Below are 20219 nucleotides of genomic sequence, written 5' to 3' on the forward strand. Positions count from 1 at the left end.
ATTGCACTAGAGAGGGTGCAGAGGAGATTTACCAGGATGTTGCCTGGGCTGGAGAGTTTTAGTTTTGAGGAGAGATTGGATGGACTGGGGTTATTTTCCCTGGAGCAGAGGAGATTGAGGGGGACATGATTAAGGTGTATAAAATTATGAGGGACATAGGGTAGATAGGAAGGAACTTTTCCCTTTGGTGGAGGGATCAATAAACAGGGGGCATAGATTTAAGATAGGGGGCAGGAGGTTTAGAGGGTGCGCGAGGAAGAATTTTTTCACTCAGAGGGTGGCGGGAATCTGGAACTCACTGCCTGGAAGGGTGGTAGAGGCAGAAACTCTCATAAAATTTAATAAATATTTGGATGTGCACTTGCGATGCCATGGCATACAAGGCTATGGGCTTAGTGCTGGAAAATGGGATTAGAATAGTTAGGTACTTGTTTGACCGGTGCAGACTTGATGGGCCGAAGGGCCTTTTTCTGTGCTGTAGACCTCTATGACTTAAGCATTAACAGGAAATCTCATCTTTTAATGCCCAGATGTCAATCAAACAATGTTTTTAGTTTCTGTCAAATACCATGCAGTTCTGTTGTATTTATATTGCCTTACATCTGCCAGACATGTTTGAAAATGCTTTGTGTGTAAGGACCTAATTTGAAGTGCCATAACTGTTTTTGTAAATAAATCTCAGCGTAGACTTCCCTCACATTTTAAAGTCATATTTGAAAAAATCATCCAACAGTGAAATAACAAAAAACATAAACCAAGGGCAACTAAAAATTCTCCAGTCAACTCATTCGCAATAAATATTAACTTTGCTGTGTTTTCTTTTACCAGATCCTCCACAGTATCAGTACAGTGTCTTGGAAAAAAAAATCCTAATTTATCATTTTGTCATTGAAGCATTTTCCATGGAGTGAAAAAGTAGATGAAAGAAAGCCTTATAACACAGATGATTAAATATCTAACCATTATATTATTTTCACCAAACCTAGGTTACAACCATAAAGCAAAATTTGAAAAATTTTAGTAGACGTTTTATTGACTTACTAAATTGAGTCCTGTAACTATTCTATCAAAAAAGGGAGGAGTTTGACATTACAATTTAGTTTATAAATTAGCTTTAACATAGAAATTGTACCAAGAGCTTCAAAATGAGGAAAAGGTGTTGGCAACAAACTTTTGCAGAAGGGTTAGAAGAGGTGACCAAAAGATTAGTTGAAGAGATGTGCTTTGAGAAGGCATTTAAAACTGGGGAGTGAGATAGAAGGGGTAAAGGGTTTGGGGCAGATTTCCACCAAGTTGGACTGAGGCACCTGAAAAGTTTGCCACTAAATGTGGAAGAGAGTAGGGGTGGACAGGAGGCCACAGCAATGGTCATAAAGCAGGAGAAAACTGTGTAATTGAAAACGAGGATTTTGTGTTCAATCCACTGTAGGCAGGTAACCAATAGAGCAATGGGAAGAGAGGTGATGGGCAAATGAGGCTTTGTAAGGCACATCATGCAAGTAGCAGAACATTGGGCAATTTGGAATTTATGGACAGTGATGGTCAAGAAAAACCATTGGAGAATTCTCCCTTTTCCTACATGGAGACTTAAGTGTTGCAGCAGCAGTGAGGCTAACACTGGAATGGAGGCAGATAATGCTGCAGGAGTGGAAATGCAATCTTGGTAGTGGATAGCATATAGAGTTTGAAACTCAGATCTGTGTCTAACAGATTGCTGAGACTGCAAGCTGATTCGATTTCTCACTCAGGTTGAACCAAAGAGGAGAATGTAATCAAAGGTTAGGGTGCAGAGATTTTAGTTGGAGCCAAAAATTATAATTATTCTCCCTGATGTTCAATTGTGGAAATTCTGACTCATCCATAACAATGTCAGACAGAAAATCTTGACAGTATGGAGATGATTATGCAATTGAAGGAATTGGGGGAGAAAGTAGAGTTGGGCATCATCAGTATACAAAAACAGAAAATGCTGGAAAAACTCAGCAGGTCTGACAGCATCTGTGGAGAGAGAAACCGAGTCGATGCCCCGAGTCCGTATGACTTTTTCAGACGTCATACTTCTTCAGTCATACGGACTAGGGGTGTTGACTCTGTTTCTCTCTCCACGGATGCTGTCAGACCTGCTGAGTTTTTTTCCAGCATTTTCTGTTTTGGTTTCAGGTTTCCAGCATCCGCAATATTTTGCTTTTATCATCAGTATACACATTGGAGGTAACTTCATGTCAACAAATAAGTAATTAAAGGATATGAGAAAGAGAAACTGATTTATAGGAAACACCAGAGGTGACAAAGTAGCAACTAGGGGAATCAACGCTAGAGATGTATTGCAACAATGTGGAGTGGATTAATGCATGGGAAGTTGCACATATGTTGATTATACAGGAAAGACAATGGAGGAAGTCTGCATGATTGACCATGTCCAATTCCCCCAGAAGGTTAAGAAGAAATGATGAATCAGGCACAGATGTCATTGGTGACTTTTGCCTGGACAATCCCTATGCTGTGGACAAGGCAGAGCTAAAGGGATTCAAATAGTAATTGTGGGAGAGGTGAGGGCATAGCTGGGAGGTAATGGCATACTCATGGAAGTTGGACAAGTGGAGGAATTAGAGCTTGGGCAGTAGTTGGAAGGGACAGTAAGTTCAAGAGTGAGCTTTGGACAGAGTGCGGTAATAGTTTTTCCAAGGTTACATTAGAGGAAAATTTTAGAAGAATTGAACCATCATTCTAGCAAAAAGAGATCTAGATGAAAAGTCACAAACCTAATACATCAGAGCAGGAGCTCTTCCTGTTGATAACAGTAATTAGTAATGGAGAGAGGTTTGGTGAAGAAGAAAACAAGTAATTTAATTTCATTCTTAAGTTTTGGTTGTTTGACTTTCCTTATAAAATTCTACTATCTAATGTTTATTTAGCATTGATAAAACTGTTTCTATGGGTAAATAAAAATTGTATATCCACATCCTTAAACTTCAGCTAACTAAAGAGGAAAAAAGACACACACACACACATAGGTATACCAATGCATTTAGAAGAAAAATAATGAATGTAGATAGAGGTTCCATTGTATTCAGTCAGATTTACAGTTTTGAATGCATCTCCAAATGTGACATTTTGTCAAATTTCCCTTTTACACTCTCTTGTTACTTGCTTCACATACGTTCAATAAGTGTTAACAAATTTATAATATGAAAACAGAAAATGCTGGAAAAACTCAGGTCTGGCAGCAAATGTTGAGAGAGAAGCAGAGTTAACGTTTCGAATCCAATACAACTCTTCTTAGGAGAGGTATCTACCTCTTAAGAGAGGTAGAAACGTGATGGGTTTTCGAGAAACAAAGTGATTTGTACCTCTCTCCAGTTCTGAAGAAGAGTCTTATTGAACTCAAAATGTTAACTCTGTTTCTCTCTCCACAGATGCTGCCAGGCCCGCTGAGTTTTTCCAGCATTTTCTGTTTATATTTCAGATTTCCAGCATCCGCAGTTTTTTGCTTTTATTTTAATAAACTTATAGCTCTTTTAACTTGTAGTTTCTATGTGAAACATCACAATGCCCTGAACACTGCGTTTTCATTATGAGGAGCAATGTTAAATGCTTAATGCCCAAATTAAAAAATCTAAAGATACAGCGGATTCATATTTAATTCAGTGCTCCAAATTTCATTTGTAATTATATTACAGTAATTAAAAGGTTTCTCGCTGCAGTACAAATGGATGAAACACAAGTTATAAGCCCTCCTAGTCTGGACTAACATTAAATGAAAATTTCAAATTGCACATAAAATCCATTAATTCTAATAATGCACCAAAGTATTGGCTGCCACTTCAGAAGGTTGTATTATTTGGGAATTAGTTCAATATATATATTTTCTATGACATCGTGACTATTATCTACCTATATTTTTTTTAAAATTACATCTGCTTGCATTTCCTGTCAGTATTTCGACTGATATATTCTCATGTTCACGTTTATAATGGAAACTGTGAATGAGATACCAGCCCTGGCAGAAGTGTACAAAAAAAAATGACATATTTACATAGTTTACAAGTAGGAATTTAGAACAGAAATATTAAAATATGAACAAAATATAAAATAAAATGGGGACCAAATTATATTTGCATGCTCTGGACCAAATGACCTGGATTTTGCAGTAAAAATAATGGTGAGGTTTTCACTGCAAAAAGAGTAAATCAGACAGTAACTTATGCTGATTGTACACACATAAACACAGAACTCAGAAAGTTGCTGTCTGATTTGCCCTGCTCCTTCAGAAGCTTTGCTATACCAATACCTCGCCGACAGACTCAGTATTTAAATATGTGTAATGATGATAAGTTTGGGTACTTAAGTGATAGCTAGCCCAGGAAGCCAGAAGATGTTAGAGCTTGTACATTCAAAGTGTAAGTGAATTTTTAATGGCATGATAAGTCTTAAGTACTGCCAAGCAATCTCTCTGCCACTGAAAATTAACTTTTACAAGTGTGGTGTCCCATTCTTTAAGATTTTAATTGTTAGAAATTCTTTTTAAAATGTAAGAATTTAATTAACTTTCTTGACATTTTCATTCTGTCCTTTTATCTCAATCATCTTTTCCTCAATCATCTTTTCCTCTTTTATTTTCCTTTCTGTACATTTAAATTAACTATTATAACTTACATTTCCTGGTTCAAACTCTGCAGCCTGGTTATTAAACAGGGCAGGTTACATAGGCAAACAAGGCCAGGGGAGAATGCTTTGGACAGCAGTATGGGAAGTCCAGGTTACCGCACATGCTGTGGACCTTTAAATCCATAGCTCACATCTTTTAGCCTGGGCAATTTCCCAGCCTGGAAATCAGCCTGACTGATAAGAATGGCTTCCAGTCAGGTATAGAACAATCCGAAGCAGGGAGGTCCAATCCATGAACTGGACGTGGGAGGAAAAATTGTTACCCAACCCAGTGTCTTTGTATGGGACAAGGTCTGATTGGTAGTATCAGGACAGAGATGTGGGTGAAAGCTTGGACATTTGGTGGGGGGAGTGCTCCTACTCCCCCTCCCCGGCCCACGTGGTTTACTATAAAGGCCTCCGAGGTTGTGCTTGCCTCCTTTGAACAACCAGAATTCCCAAAGACTTGAAAGTCTAATAGGCCACAGTTAAACCTGTAAAATAGGTTAAATCAGAGCTACCTGCCTCTTTTAAATATTTAAACTACCAACTTTTCTCCTGAAAGTAGGGAGATTGCCCAACACTTGTCCTCCCTCCTTTGTACCCAGAAATGGGCAGGTTGCAGATTATTACATTTTTTACCTCTGACCTAACCACCTGTATTAAGGTGTTAAAATCCAGTCCAGTATGTCTCAGTGAGGATTCTTCAATTTGATTGCTAAAAGAGTTACACACACCACAGATCCCCTGAAGAATGTGCCACGCTGAACTGGATTTACAATCATCCCAACTTTTGGAGTAAAAGCCCATATAAAGTCTGCAATCAAGTGAAAGTGTAATCAATGGTTGGTGCTCTTTGTTCATTGTTGCAACCCAGGCCATTGTCACTAGTCTCAAACATAAGAAATAGGAGTGGAGTAGGTCATGCATCCCCTGGAGCCTGCTCCGGCATTCAGTAATATCATAGCTGCTGTGATCTTAACCTTAACTCCACTTTCCTGTCTGTTTCCCATAAATCATGACTCCCCTATAGCTCAAAAATCCTTCTATCTCAGCCTTGAACATATTCAATAACTCAGCCTCCACATCTCTGTGGTAGAGAATTTCAAAGATTCACAAACTTCAATAAAGAAATTCCTCACCTACATGGCAACATAGAAAATAGGAGTAGATCATTCGGCCCTTCAAGCCTGCTCTGCCATTCAATATGATCATGGCTGACCCTCTATCTCAACACCATACTCCTGCTCTCTCCACATACCCCTTATTACCTTTAGAAAGCCCCCTTAGAATCTTATACGCTTCCATATGATTATCTCTCATTCTTCTACACTCCAATGAGAGTATGCTCAACCTTTCCTCATAAAACAAACCCTTCATCCTGGAAATCAATCTAGTGAACCTTTGCTGAACTGCTTCCAATGCAAAAATATCCCTCAATAAAAACAAAGTATTGGAAAAACTCAGCTATTCTGGCAGCATCCGGGGAGAGAGAAACAGAGTTAACATTTTGAGTCTATTGTGACTCTTCTTCAGAACTCATGTCAGATGAAGGGCCCAATTTTAACTCTGTGTAAGTGAATTGATTTTGGGTGAGCTAAAATCAGCCCTCAACTTGTTAAAATACAATTTTATGTTATTCCCATATTTTGGCATTGGTCTTTTTTTATTTAATAATACATAACAATTAATTGTATTAATCAACAAACTTCAATTTATGTAATGTGTATTGTGCTATCATTATACTCACACTGGGACAGTAAATCATGTGAAACTAGGCTAACATCTAATTTCAGTTTCAGAGTGTCAAATAAGATAAATGTGTCAGGACAAGTAAATAACTCAGCACAAAAGCAAAATATTGAAAGTGGTGGAAATATGAAATTAAAACTGAAAGTGCTGGAAACATTCAGGTCGGCAGCATCTGTAAAAGGTCATTGACCTGAAATGTTAACTCTATTTTTCTCTCCACAGATGCTACCTGACCTACTGAGCATTTCCAGCATTTTCTGTTTTTTATTATTAAAGGATACTTAGAGTGGTTTAAGTACTATTCAGGAGTGTGATGCTAGCCTGCTACTTCTCAAAAACACCATGATCTTAGTACTACTGAGCGAGAGCTTCAGACAGTGAAATGTTCCCATGATTTTGATTGGTTCCTGGGAAATTTGAACAAACAATTTTTGTGTAATGGCTACTTTACATGTGACAGAAGATTAAGCAATACGCAAAGATATTGAAAATGTGTAGGCTTGTAGTAAACTGCACAGATTTCAGCATTAATATAGAAGAGGGTTTTTACTTTTATTGACGAAATACACTCTGAAAAGCAGTAACAAATCACGATTTTTAAAATCCATTTTAATTAAACAAACTGTGACATGAAGCAAACCCTAAATTGTCCAAAAACAATCTGCCAAGGCACATGCACAGTCAACAGAAGAGGCTAGTAATCTAGTGAGTTAGATTTCTACCAGAAAAAGGAATGCTACTTAAACTGTTGATCCAAAAGGACCATAAAGGGTACAATAGATAGGAATGCAAATAATAATGGGACAGATTTGTTGTAGAAATATCAGTAATGCTAATGCTAACAGTAACTTCAAGTGACTGCATATGCACAGTTAAATGCAGAAATCTGGAAAGTGCTATCCGAGAAGCGATGCTCCTCCAAACGATGCCTGGAAATGGCATCTAGTTCTGCATTCAACTACTTTGAAAAGTGAGAAATTGATGTACATATATAAAATATCAACTAAACTTGCCCAAAAAAGTTACAGCTTGTCCATTCCAATGCAAGTACTTTTTAATGTTGTGTTAAGTCATAATTATCGTCAAACAATCTTGGTGGCAGTAAAAATTAAGTTTGTGTGAATACTTTAATTATTGTTGGAGTTTAAAAATAAAAGTACTTTTAAAAAATTGTCTCTTATTTCTCGGTTATGGAAATACACATTGCTGGCCCACAGGCCTGTCGGGAACTTCCAGTGTAAAGGCCCATAGAAAGTCTTCGGGCAAGTGCATCGAAGGGATGCTGCTGTTCGTTCCCCACTCAAAGCAAAATCCATCTTATTATCTGCTTTACAATGTTGAGAATAATGGTCCCCTAGGATCGACAGTTTAAGTAGTATTCCTTTCTCTGGTAGATCTCTAGCACACTAAATTACTGGCCTCTTCTTTTCTGTCCTTGTTCCTTGGCAGATTGTTTTTGGACAGCTTGTTTGTAGTCAACAACGAAGGAGCAGCGGTTGCCATTGATTACACTGGCACTTCATGTTGATAGTCTCACCGTTATTTTCACTGGAAAATCTGGAGTACTGTAAGAAGATCTCTCCAATTTCTGAAACACTGGGATTGCATGCACTGAGGAAAATCCCATGTATTGTCTCCATAAAATCCCGAGAAAGAAACATTTACAGTAGCAGCAAGAAAGGTAAATTAAATTGTGCTACGATAGCAGTGTTTAGCAATATTAATCAGGTTCCCTTTTCAAGCATTTGATCCATTATCTTGTTTATCAGCACAAAAATGGGGGAGTAAATGTCCGGTAGTATCGGTACTAGTACCATAATCACACGATCATCGCCCATTGTTGTGTTTATCAGAGGAAGTAATGGATCAAAATGATGGAAAAGGAAACGTTTTCTCTTTCAACAGTCAGGCCCTGGTCGGTCAGATGCGACTGGGTGATTCATTATAATTCAGCCCAGATCCTCAGAGGAGTCGGCACTGCTCCACCGACAGGAAAGTCCTCATCCACATCAGTGAGTTATTAACACCGGGATAGTGCAGCTAGAGGCGGCCAGGAGGCTGCACCGACCTCAGGGAGCTGCCTGGCGGCTGGAATACCCGCCGGGATCAGGAATCTGTCGCGGCCTCGAGATCATCTGAACAAAAACTCGACAAGAATCAACACCCGAGAGCGACTCCATCACCTGCACATCCCATCCGGCCGCCTCCAGCTGAGCCCGGGCCCGTTCCTCCACCGCCCCCGTTAACCGTACCAACTGCCGTATGCTTTCCTCCCGCTCAGCCCCATCCGCCATCTTCCCACGGCCGCCGCCGGTTCCCTCGCCGTCGCTTCCGGTCCTCCCGCCACTGCTTCCGGTCCTCCCGCCACTGCTTCCGGTCCTCCCGCCGTTGCTTCCGGTTCACGCCGTCGCTTCCGGTCCACTCACCACTGTTTCCGGTCCTCCCGCCGGGCTAGCTCAGGATTTGGTGGTTTGTAGCTTGGTTGCTGCTTCCCTAAACTGGACTAAGCTGCAGCTGAAGATAACAGCATAAATCTGGAAGAGGAGAAACTAATGGCAGCTGATCACCCCTGTACTAGCTCTGAGGGTGTAATTCTCTTTCCCATCTCCCCTCAGTCCCATCTTTCAGATATGCTATCATCCCCCACCCCCCCCCCGCCCCAGGCAAATAGCCTCCCCTCGCAAATGACAGCAGCCCCTGCTAGGTGAACAAGAAAAGGTCACTGGGCATCTCCAACTCCCTTGCACCTCCAGATTCCTTTAATGTGTGTTGCCTACCAAATCATTGCCCATATTTCCTGCAACTCAATGTTTCAAGCTCACCAATCAGGTTTCTGCCCTTGCCACTGCACTGGTCAAAGTCACAAATGACATTCACTGTGATTGTGGTAAGTCTTCCTTATCCATGTCCAGAGCCATTGGCACAGGTGACCATACCACACATTTCCAGCATTACTCCTCATCGGTAGAACCAAGTGGAACTGCCTTCATCTGGTTTCACTCTTAGAGCACTTCTGCAATGACTTCCCTCCCTATCCTTTCACTGTTACTTGCCTCGGCATTCTCCTCTGCGTGCTGCCCTTCGCCAAAATCATTCAAAGTTTAACATTTACTTTGATGACACCCTAGTCCGAACTTACCATCATCTTCGCTACCCCTTCACTGCCTCCATTGTCAAACTGTTTGTACTACATCCAGTCCTATCCACTGTCTCCGGCAGGGTGACCAACTGTCCTAGACTTTACAGGAACGTTTTGTACTTGAGGCAGTTGTGCCATCTCGCAGGTGTTTTGCTGCCAGGATGCTATTTGTCTATATTTTAGAAAAAGTGACTCAGAGACTGCACGTGAATCTCCTCTTGGATTCTGAAGATCCTTGATTTTTGCGCATGCGAAATACTTACCTGATTACATTGCACTCTCCTTCCACTGGCCCACTCCAACCAGAAAATTTTGACTTTATTTGCATTCAACAATGTTCAACAGGCATTATTTGTATTCATTTGTGATCATCTGCACTCAAAAGTGATCATTTAGCCACCAGTTAATCATTGTTTGACATCCCAAGTAGCAATAACTGACAACATTAGTCATCAATTGATATCATCAGTGCTCAAGCAATATCATTTGTGATAATTTAGCATCATTTAATTACCCTCAAAGCACTCAGAAGCATTCAGCTGACATCATAAGTGATCAAAGCTTATGCGTGAAGAAAAATTATAACTTCTAGTGACAATGACAAAATTTGACTAAGTTTCAGATATCAGCTGACATCAACAATATCATGCTATGGATTTTTCTAAGTCCCAGCTGATGCATGCTTTGTGTAGATTGTTCAACAATGCACAAATTACTAATACAAATTGGCTAACACAGGGACCAAAGGGGGAAATATGGTGGTCATCAGCTCGGTGGGAATAAGATTGTGGGAACAGGTGGGGTCTCATGGACAAGATGAGCTCAGAGAGGGCATGAGGGAGATAGGAGAGAAACTAGAAAAAGATGAAAGCTCAGAGCTAGGGCAAAGGAGAACTTTAGAGGAAGTTTGGCTCGGTGGCCTGGTAGAAGGGACATAGCAGAGGCAGGTGACCTAGTGGTCTCGATCTTAATTACAAAGAAGTGAAGGGGCAGGATTTTCCCCACAGGCTTCTGAACCCTCCCAACAGGTTGAAATGTAGCAGTGTTGTGTGGGAAGCAGTCACTCATTGTGATTTTCCCTGGAGCGGCCAGTTAATGAGCATAGGACGGGCTGGCCATCCCGTGGTGGGCCACTGGTGGGCTCTCGAAGCTGGAGGGCCAATCAGAGGCTTTACAGCTTGAAAGAAGCATTAGACGGTGAGGGAGAAAGTGCTTCAAAATGGAAGTGTCCTCCAACATTTTAAATTTAAAACTAAAATGCAACCTGGACACCACTGTGGGGGGCAGGGTTGGTGGTGTGTGTGGCATGATGGGGGGAACCCATCTAGAGGGCAGCCTGTGGCACCTAACCTGAGGAGCATTAGTTTCCCCCCATCCTGCTGCCAGGAGGTCACCTCGAAGCAGTTAAACCTGTCGCCGCCACCTACAGAGACCTGGGGCAGGATTTTTACTTTGTCGGGTGGGCGCAGCTGGCGGGCCCGGGAGAGGCCATGAAACCAACCGCTATCCACGATCGGGCCACGACCACGATTTCACAAGTAATAGCCAGCCAGCGTGAAAGGCACACTCAGTGCTGCCAGGGTTGGGGCAGGAGGAGGGTGAGCGCTAAAGTGTGCGCGTGCGCATAGGTGCGCTCAGTGAAAGCTCCCTGAAGACACAGAGCTGTCAGGGAGCTGAAGATTTTTAACATTACAAATGAAGAGTTGAAAGATAAGGAAACCATGTCCCCTCATGTGACAGAATCATGTTAAAAATCAGTTTTAAAAGTTTTTTTTTAAATCACTGGTCGAAACCTCATCCCGCCTGTGGATGAGGTTTCGCAAAAAATGCAAAGGCCGTTTGGCCTATTCGCCCGCCCACCAACCGAATGATTGGTGGGCAGCGAAAAATTTGATTTAATTAATTGATTAAGAGTCTTAATATGCCACTTAATTGTCGGCAGGCGAGCTGCTGCCTCTCGTGCGTGCCCGCCAAGCAAAATATTGCGAGAGTGAGCAATGACGTCGGGACGCTTGCCTGGCGTCATCGTGCACTATTTTACTCCTGCTCGGGTTGGGCACGTGCATGCCCAACGAGGGAAAAATTCTGCCCCTGGAACCTGACTGTAAAATCCCAGTCAGCCTCCTCTATTTGATATTAAATGGCCATTAGCTACCTGGGTCAGTTACCTGCCATGTCCTCTCCACCTGCCCCCCCGCCACCCCCACCCACCAACAACCTACCTCTGCAAAAATGGTCCGGGGGCAACGTGGAGGCAGGGTACTGGCAGTGGTGCTATTTTTAGTGCCTGCCCATCTCTGCTCCAGCCCTAAATGGGTCCAGGAATCTATAGTTTCTGTCTTATCTCTCCGCATGCCCTCTCTAAGCTAATCATGTCCACTATACTTAACTCCTGCTCCCTTAACCCTATCCCTATTAAATTGATGACTACCCAAACTTTCCTCTTGATCCCAATATTTGCCGATATTGTTTATTACTCTCTGACCTTTTGAAACATTTTCTGTTTTTCTCTTCTTCCTACCAAAGTGGATAATTTCATATTCCCCCACATCATACTCCATCTGCCACATTCTGGCCCAGTGGCTATATCCTATCTATATCCCTTTACAGCCTCTTTGCCTTTTCCTTACTGCTCACTTTCCCATCAAGCTTGTATCATCAGCAAACTTAGATACATTAAACTTGGTTCCCTCGTCTAAGTCATTGATGTAGATTGTAAATATTTGGTAGTGGTTATATGCAGTAGGCAACTTCACTAGCATGTTTGCTTACAAGACAGTGATAATGTTCAATTAATTGTATACAAAAGTAATTAATTAACAGTGAAATCACATGGGACATCATTTTTATTATCTCATTGTTCTTGAAGTATTTGGATGTGCACTTGCGATGCCATGGCATAAAAGGCTATGGGTCTAGTGCTGGAAAATGGGATTAGAGTAATTAGGTACTTGTATGACCGGCACAGACTCGATGGGCTGAAGGGCCTTTTTCTGTGCTGTAGACCTTTATAACTCTATGAATGATAACCTCCTATTTAGAAAATCCAGGTTTTAAATGGCCTTTTTTGTATTTTTATTTACCTGCACTCATACTTTCAAGGAATTACGGGCTGGATTTTCATCCTAGAGGCGGGTAGTGGGAATCGGGAAACCTCCCAACTCGGCAAACCCGCCTCGGGAGAAAGTGCCAGCAAAGACGGTATTTTCGTTCTGGGGTGGGGCAAGCAGGTGCTAACTAGAGTTGGGCCCGTTGCCCCTGGAAAGAGTTTGGAGGCAGCCTCGGGGGTTGCCCAGTGCCAAGGCAGTCTGTTTAAAAGGCCTGCCTCAGTGGTCTTGGATTTCATCCCTGCTGTAATAATGATAGCAAAACAAACAACAGCCCTCTAGCCTCACCCACTCACCCCACTCACTCCCCATGCCCCATCCATGCCAACCCCATGCCACTTTATGCTCCCCACCCTCCCTCCAATGGCACCTCATACCATCCATACCAAGCTTTGCACCTCCAACCACCCTCATGCGTTCTGCTGCTATAATTGTTAGTGGTTCAGAGACCAGACAATAAATTTCAGACAAGGACACACTTGATGTAGTGATATCAGGACAATTTATTAACCAACAAAAGTTATACTTAACAAACAAATCCTAGTTCAGATTGTTCTTGCTTCCTACTGGCTCTAGTAGCCGCAAATGTTTTGTGATGCGTGTTCTCTTGTTTCTTCCCATGTCATCTTTAAACCTGCGCAACAAACTTCTCTAAGCCTGTTCTTTTTATCCCCTGCAGCTAGGGCTCCTCCTCATGTCCTGATCTTGTCATCTTCTGTCAATGTTTACATTGACTCATCGATTGTGATCCCAACCCATGATCATGACTCGTAGTCACAACTCAACCACGTATCCTTAACACACAAACAATCCATCCATAATTTTGTTCTGATTATCTCAAGCCATGCAGGCAGTACTTCCTCACACATCTAAAATTAACCCTTCATCTACCAGGAACTCATACAAAATGTACATAAAAAGGAATTCATAACACGCACAACGTATAAAAAAGTATTTAAAAAATACAAAAAGTAAATAAAGGTTCATATTTCCTACCTTACCAATGGGAGACTGCCCAAACCCTGGGTGAAATAATGTAAATGGATAGTTACGCTATCTCTCCCTAGAGGTCTTATTGGTCTCCCACCGCATTTACAGTGGAGACAAGTAGAACCACCATAGAATTTTTTTAATTTTTATGAAAAAAATACAGACCCAGAAATTAGTCAGCATAGCACCCATTTTTCAGTAGTTACACCTCCTGCTAAAGCCCCAAAATGGAAGGTGGAAGTGCACTGATCAGCATATTGGGTAAGGACAAATAAGAGGTGGCCTTACCCCTGCCCGAAACTGATGTTAGGCCCTGACCCATCCTGCAGCCCACATGAGAATGCTGACACCCTAGAATATTGAATTCCCTAGCTAAAGTTGTCGAATACAAGTCAGAAGTAGTTGTGATAAAACTGTCAAAACCACACCTTGAATGTTGTGTCCATTTCTGGCTGCCAAGAAACAAGGAAGACATAAATTTTCTGGAGACAGTGCACAGAAGAGCCTGTGTCAGGCGTGAAGGAGTAACAAGCTGCTTAACCTGGAAAGGAGGTAGCTGAGCTGCGAGTATATAGAGATTTGTAAGTTTATATGTGATGTGGAAAAGATCAATATTATATGGGAGTAGAACCGGAACATAGTTTCAAATTAGTAAAAGGTAACTTTAGGACTGATCTCAGGAAGTTCTTCAAAAAACAATTAACTCTTCCAAGCCAAATGTGAAGGCATAAACCTGGGGCAGAACCTTCTGCCCTCCCCAGGGGTGAGTTTGGTGTCTGGGAGGGCATTTAATCAGGTGGGAGGGTCGTGCTCGGATATCCGGCATGAAAATTTACCTCTTTTATGTTTTAAGTAAATGTTACCCAAGGTGCTGAAGCAGGCATTACCCCATGTCTTACTGATTGTCACACAAGCATGGATAAGACACTGATAATAAGACAGAAAATAAGCATGACAAACAGGAAATCTCAACGCTGAATGTGTGATTTATGTGGGAAGAGAAACGGAAAGATAGATGCCCAATCACCCTGCTGTGCATGGAATCCCCAGTGCCACATGCCCTTGCTCTGCCAATAATATCGATGGCTGCTTCTTCCATTTGTGTCATTATCTGGAGAATGGTAGGACATCATTCTGTTCTGGTGCTCTCCCTCCTGTCATCTTCCAGCTTCTCCTGTAAGTAGAATGGAAGTGAGTTAATGTGTCCATATATATTGCTTTCTAAGACATATGGAACCGCTTCCCATGGTGTGCATAATGACAGGAATGCATTTCAGCCAGGTTAAAGTAGAAACAAAATTCTCCTTGCTGCTTATTTAGTCAATCAGCAACTCCACTACTGAAATAGGGACTTGGGTCTGTGTAGCAAGTTCATCTTGCCTGATGCTGCCCAATCTCACTGCTCACTATCTACAACTGTTAAAAAAAACACCTTTAAGGTGCTGCAGGATGCCTTTAAGTAACAGCTGGCTTGCTGGATTTTCTACCTTCTCAATTGGTGAGCTGCCTATTGGGAGTGCATTTCATGTTGGAAGCTGGGCAGCTTAATATATTTTAGACCAGGCCACAAAAATAACTCTTACAAAATGCCTGATTTACCCTGGAGGTGAAACTGCCTCATGTATGTATGAACTGACTGAACAACATTCTATTGGGTTTCAATGCTAACCTGCTAAAGTTCCCATAATCATTCTACCTTGAATACCCTCCAAGCATAGGCAAATGTGCAGCAATAGGCAAAATTCTGCACATCAGAGTAATCAGAAATAAAAACAAAAAACGTTGGAAACACAAAGCATCAGTCAGCATCTGTGGAGCCGACAGATAAGTTAAAATAGTGGATGGAGACCCCTCTTCAAATAAAACCTCTTTGGCGTTAGTTTCTAAGGGCAACCAGCTATGTTTATATTAATCACTTGAAAACAGCTCTTTGCAAGGACAAAGTTGGTTTGAATAATTCGGAATAGTAACATTTATATGTTTATCGCTACTGAAAAGTGACTGCGCAGTTATCTGTAATGCCAATCCCATTGCAGGCATTCTAATTCAAAGCTGTACTGGATCAAAATGAGCACCTTTTGGCATAAAAACCATGAAACTGCTATTTAATTTCAGTTAATTTGGAAACCTTATACCTTTTTCACTTCATAGATCAGGAATTCCATGGCACCCATCAAAGCTCAGTTTAATACACCTTCAAAATGACTTGATAGGTTGATGTCAGAAAAAAGAATTGTGCATTTTCTCCTTATATATTCAGTCAAGCACTTTTAAAGCAGAAAATGTGATATTGGGAAACAGTATGTGTACACATAACATCATTAAACATCTATGCGATTCTTTGTAGAATATTCTTTTCCTGTTAAAACCGGCAAAACTGTACCAACAGTGATGATTAAAATTCAAGGATATAAGTGGAACAAATATTAATATAGACAAGCTTTTGAATTAATTTATATTTTGGATCAGGATTCTGCGTCCTTTGCCCAAAATTGAAATTATTCCAACCTGAACACGCCTTCAAATATAGTTTTTTTAAATTAAATTATTAGTATCTGGGGACTGCCTCTCCAGACTGTTGAAAGATTGAATAGTTAGAAATGAATACTCCCCATGCAGACAACACAAATGTGCAACTTTCTAGATTAGGATTGAATGAAGTAATCTAAAGCATGTCTTCCTGAATCAGAAAAAACGGATGCCATGGCTAGATCATTTCTTAATCAGATACTACAGACAGTGAACTCCTTACTCCAGCAGAGAAATAAAATATCAAGGATTGGTAACTTTTTAACAAGTCATTATAGAGGATTGTTATGGCACAGCTGATGGTAAATGCTGAGTTGTTCAAATCCGAAAGGGAAATTTGAAACAACTGCCACAACTTGTTTTGCAGTTTGTATAAATTTTGAGATGCGTGCCCTAAATTCAGTAGTAATAAGACCACCAAGTCTTATAGGTTTTACAAAATTAGATTAAACATTTATTAATATGAGAAATGATTTTTAAATACATACATAGATCTACAAATTACTACTATGATAACTTCTAAATCCCCTAATCAATCTAACTCCCAGTTATACTTTTGTTAAGGCAACAGTAAGACACATAGGGCTGAATTTTCCCTTTGGCATGCGGGGGCGGGCCCCGCATGTCTGCACGTAAAATGACGCGCAGTGACGTCAGTCGAGTGTCCCGACGTCATTGCAAGCCATCGCGATATTTCGCTGGACAGGCGTGCAATGATGTCCGACACGCGCCCGTCATTAATTAACAGGCCAGCTAAGGCCCTTGAGGCACCAACTGATGCCGATTTTTCAGCACCTGTGCGATCTTTGGCTCAGTGCACGGGTGCAACGGGCAGGCGGGTAGGACACATTTGTATTAACCTCATCCACGGGCAGGATAAGAGGGCTCACTGGGGTCGTGAGTGTGCACAGTCAAGCATTTCCTGCACCTGCTGCGTCCCGGATGATTCCAGAGGCACATCATCAGGCACTGACTGAGCATGTGTCTGGTCCCCTGCAGTCCTCCGTCTGCTGGCGCCATGGGCACTCTCTGTTTCTGCCAGCCCCTCCGGCGACTGTGAAGTGCCCTCACCGCTGTGCCCCGGGACACTAGCCGATGTTCAAATTCCCTCTGAGGTGCTAGTATCTGTGCTGGTGCCTGCCCCACAGAAATGGTGTGACACTGGTGAGACCTCAGGCCCCTCAGGTGTGAGGGGGGGGCCTCTGCTGCTCCTCCTCCTGGCCCTACTCCGATGATGCTGAAAGGAAGAACAAGGACAGTGGATCAGTTAATGTGGAGACAATGTCAAAGTGTATCCCTGTCTCCCGGATCATTATGCGCTCACCCTTCCATAACCAATGGTCAAGCCATGTTGCTAAATTAAATCAATTAACATTCATCAGTGCTACGGCTGTTGGGAGAACAATGCTGACCTCACCATTGGGCATAAGTACCTGGCCATGGCACCCCAGCCTCATCAACACAGTGGACCTTGGCGCATGGCGCTTCTCCAGATCCAGGGCCTCCTGCTCGAAGCAGCTAAGAATGGCGAACTGCGCCTGGCCGCCACCTGTCCAGGCACACTCTGCCGCATTGCGAGCATTCTTCTCCTGAAAATGAGAGACGAGCATTTCTTAGTGAAAATTGCACATGGACACTCTTCGCGCCACCCCAACCAGAGTGGGACATATCAGGGCTCCAGAGCCTCCTCACCCTGCTGCTGCCGAACACTCACACAAAGATGCTAGGCCTGCTCCACACACCCCACCCCACTCACCCCCCTTGGCCACATGTTGCCTACATCATATTAGGCACCACACGGTATATCCTTCCATAGCAAGGAGGCGCAAGCCCGTGGAGCGCAACAGATGGTTCTTTGCCACGCCACCTTGAAGCTCCCCTCCCAGCATGTCATCACCCTGACTTGGACATGTCCTGGAGTTCAAACACAGCGCCTAGGTGCAGCTCCTCCAGGTTGCCACCAAACCAGTCATGTGGGACTCAGTGTAACACATGCTGCGGGGCCAATACACATCTCTTCATCACCCTCTCAGGCTGACCTCAGCATGGGCAGTATTTGCTTGCTCAGTAAAGGACAGATGCTGTCAATGATTCAATGCAGTCCCTACACTCAGACTTGGGTGGAGGGGAGGGGTTGCAGCAGGGTCGACCTGCTGGGTTACATGCCCAATGCTGACATGGTAATCACCCTGCCAAAGCACAAAAAGTCCTTGAAGCGCTTGCGACACTGGATTTAGGTGCATTGCACCACATCGCGGGAGCTCACCACCTCCTATCAGGCACATTTCATCATGTGTAGGGGTTCTCCTCCTCCCGTCCTGGGGAACCAGCACCCCCCACCATGCTGCCACCTCCTCGAGGAGGGCAGCAAGGCATTCATCCAAGAAACGAGGGGCACACTGCCCCCCCCACCCCCCCCGCCCCGCCCTACCCTCAGGCCTGGCCTGTCCCACTGCCCTACTCTCCAGCCTCGCCTGCTCCGCTAGCCTAACCTCCAGCCTAATCTACCCTCCGGACTGGTCTGCTCATCAGAAGCCCTCTGGTGAGCCCTTCCACTTGCCATTGTGAGCAGCCTTGCAAAGGCTGCCAGCACTTCTGATAAACTGGCCACTGGGTCGCCATTGGACCCGGTGGACAGTGCACTCCTGCCGCCGCCCGCCCACTCCTGCTATCCTCAGGAGTTGGGCATTACGCTGGGTGGGCCTTAATTGGCCCACCCAGGTAAAATGGTGGCGCGGACCCAAGTGTGGGCAGCGATTGGGTCTGCGCCTGCCAGTGTCCACTCCCGCTCCCGCTCCGCACCACCCCCCCACCAAACAGAAAATTCAACCCATAGATTTTAAAAGATCCAGGCAAAGAAACATGATACCCTGAACAGGTTGAATTCAAAGTGAGTTTTCTTAACTTCAGTCCTTTGAAGACAGCAGCTTGAGGCATAGATGCTGAAGGCTTTTTCACACTTGTAAGATCTTTAAGTGCTTTACCATACAGTCTTCTCTCCTTCATACACATTTCCTTCTTTGATTGCAAATACCCATTGTTCCACTATGTCTTTGGACTTTATCTCCCTGATAATAAAAACCTTGCATAGCACTAAGTTTTACCAGTAATCTTTGGGAAAGGTGTTTCTAAATGTCACCTGGCTAGGTGACACATTTCACCCCCTCCTTTGAAAACAATCTAGCCTGGTTTATTTAAAAATGCAAATATTCCCTTGACAACTATGTTTCTAAACTTCCCTATGTTTACCTAATTAACATTTCAAACCTAACTTCTCTTCTTACATCAAAGCACCCAGATTAATTCAAATAAATCTCTCACACACACACACACACACACACACACAGACACATATAGGCACATAGACACTTCCCACTATTACTCTATTTTACAATAAATTCCAATAATATTATGAGAATTATTATATCTTCCTGGCAAGGATTAGCCCATCAAACACTGGGAAATTGAATATCAATGGGAGAGGACGCCTTAATTGAACATCGCAGATAACTGATTCCAGATCACCAGACAAACTGGATGCTTTAGTTGTATAAACTAAGGGCTGAATTTTCAGCTCGGCAGGTGGGCGCGACCTGAGGGCCTGGGAGTGGCCGGGAAACAGGATTCCAACCGCGATTGGCCCACAACTGCAATTTCCTGCTGGCTAGCCAATTAAGGCCCGCCCAGTGTGAAACGCGGCTTCCCAATGGTTGGGAAGGGCCAAGCAGGGGCAGGGCCTGTCAGCCACTGGGTCCAATGGCGACTCAGCGGCCAATTTAAAAATGGCACAGGCAGTCCCTTGAAGGATGCCGGTGAAGACGCATACTGGGTGTGTTGCGGAGATGGTACTTATGACCTCGGCAGTGGATGGAGATGCCAGGCTTTTTGGACGAGTGCCTCATGGCCTCCTGGAGGAGGTGGCTGCCAGGAGGGACGCCCTTGTATCGAGGGATGGAAGGAGGAGGCCGCCGCACCTGACAAAGAAAGCCTGAAGGCACTGAGGAAGTGGCAGCCCAGGTCAGCAGCCATGACGTTGTGCAGTGCACATGGGTGCA

The 20219-nt window shown here is 43.2% G+C and overlaps 1 protein-coding gene across 1 annotated transcript in view; it reads right to left on the reverse strand.

Moving 5' to 3' along the window:
* LOC144679744 (NSFL1 cofactor p47-like) overlaps positions 1-8757 on the reverse strand; it is a 46816-nt gene extending 38059 nt beyond the window's left edge. The window contains exon 1 of the mRNA XM_078540452.1: positions 8583-8757. Coding sequence (XP_078396578.1) covers positions 8583-8693 — 111 coding nt within the window. The 5' untranslated portion in view covers positions 8694-8757. The remainder of the gene's footprint in view (positions 1-8582) is intronic.
* Between the last annotated feature and the right edge of the window lie 11462 nt (positions 8758-20219).

The sequence above is a fragment of the Cetorhinus maximus genome, chromosome 4 (genome assembly GCF_964194155.1).
Source record: "Cetorhinus maximus chromosome 4, sCetMax3.hap1.1, whole genome shotgun sequence".
NCBI classification, from domain to species: domain Eukaryota; kingdom Metazoa; phylum Chordata; class Chondrichthyes; order Lamniformes; family Cetorhinidae; genus Cetorhinus; species Cetorhinus maximus.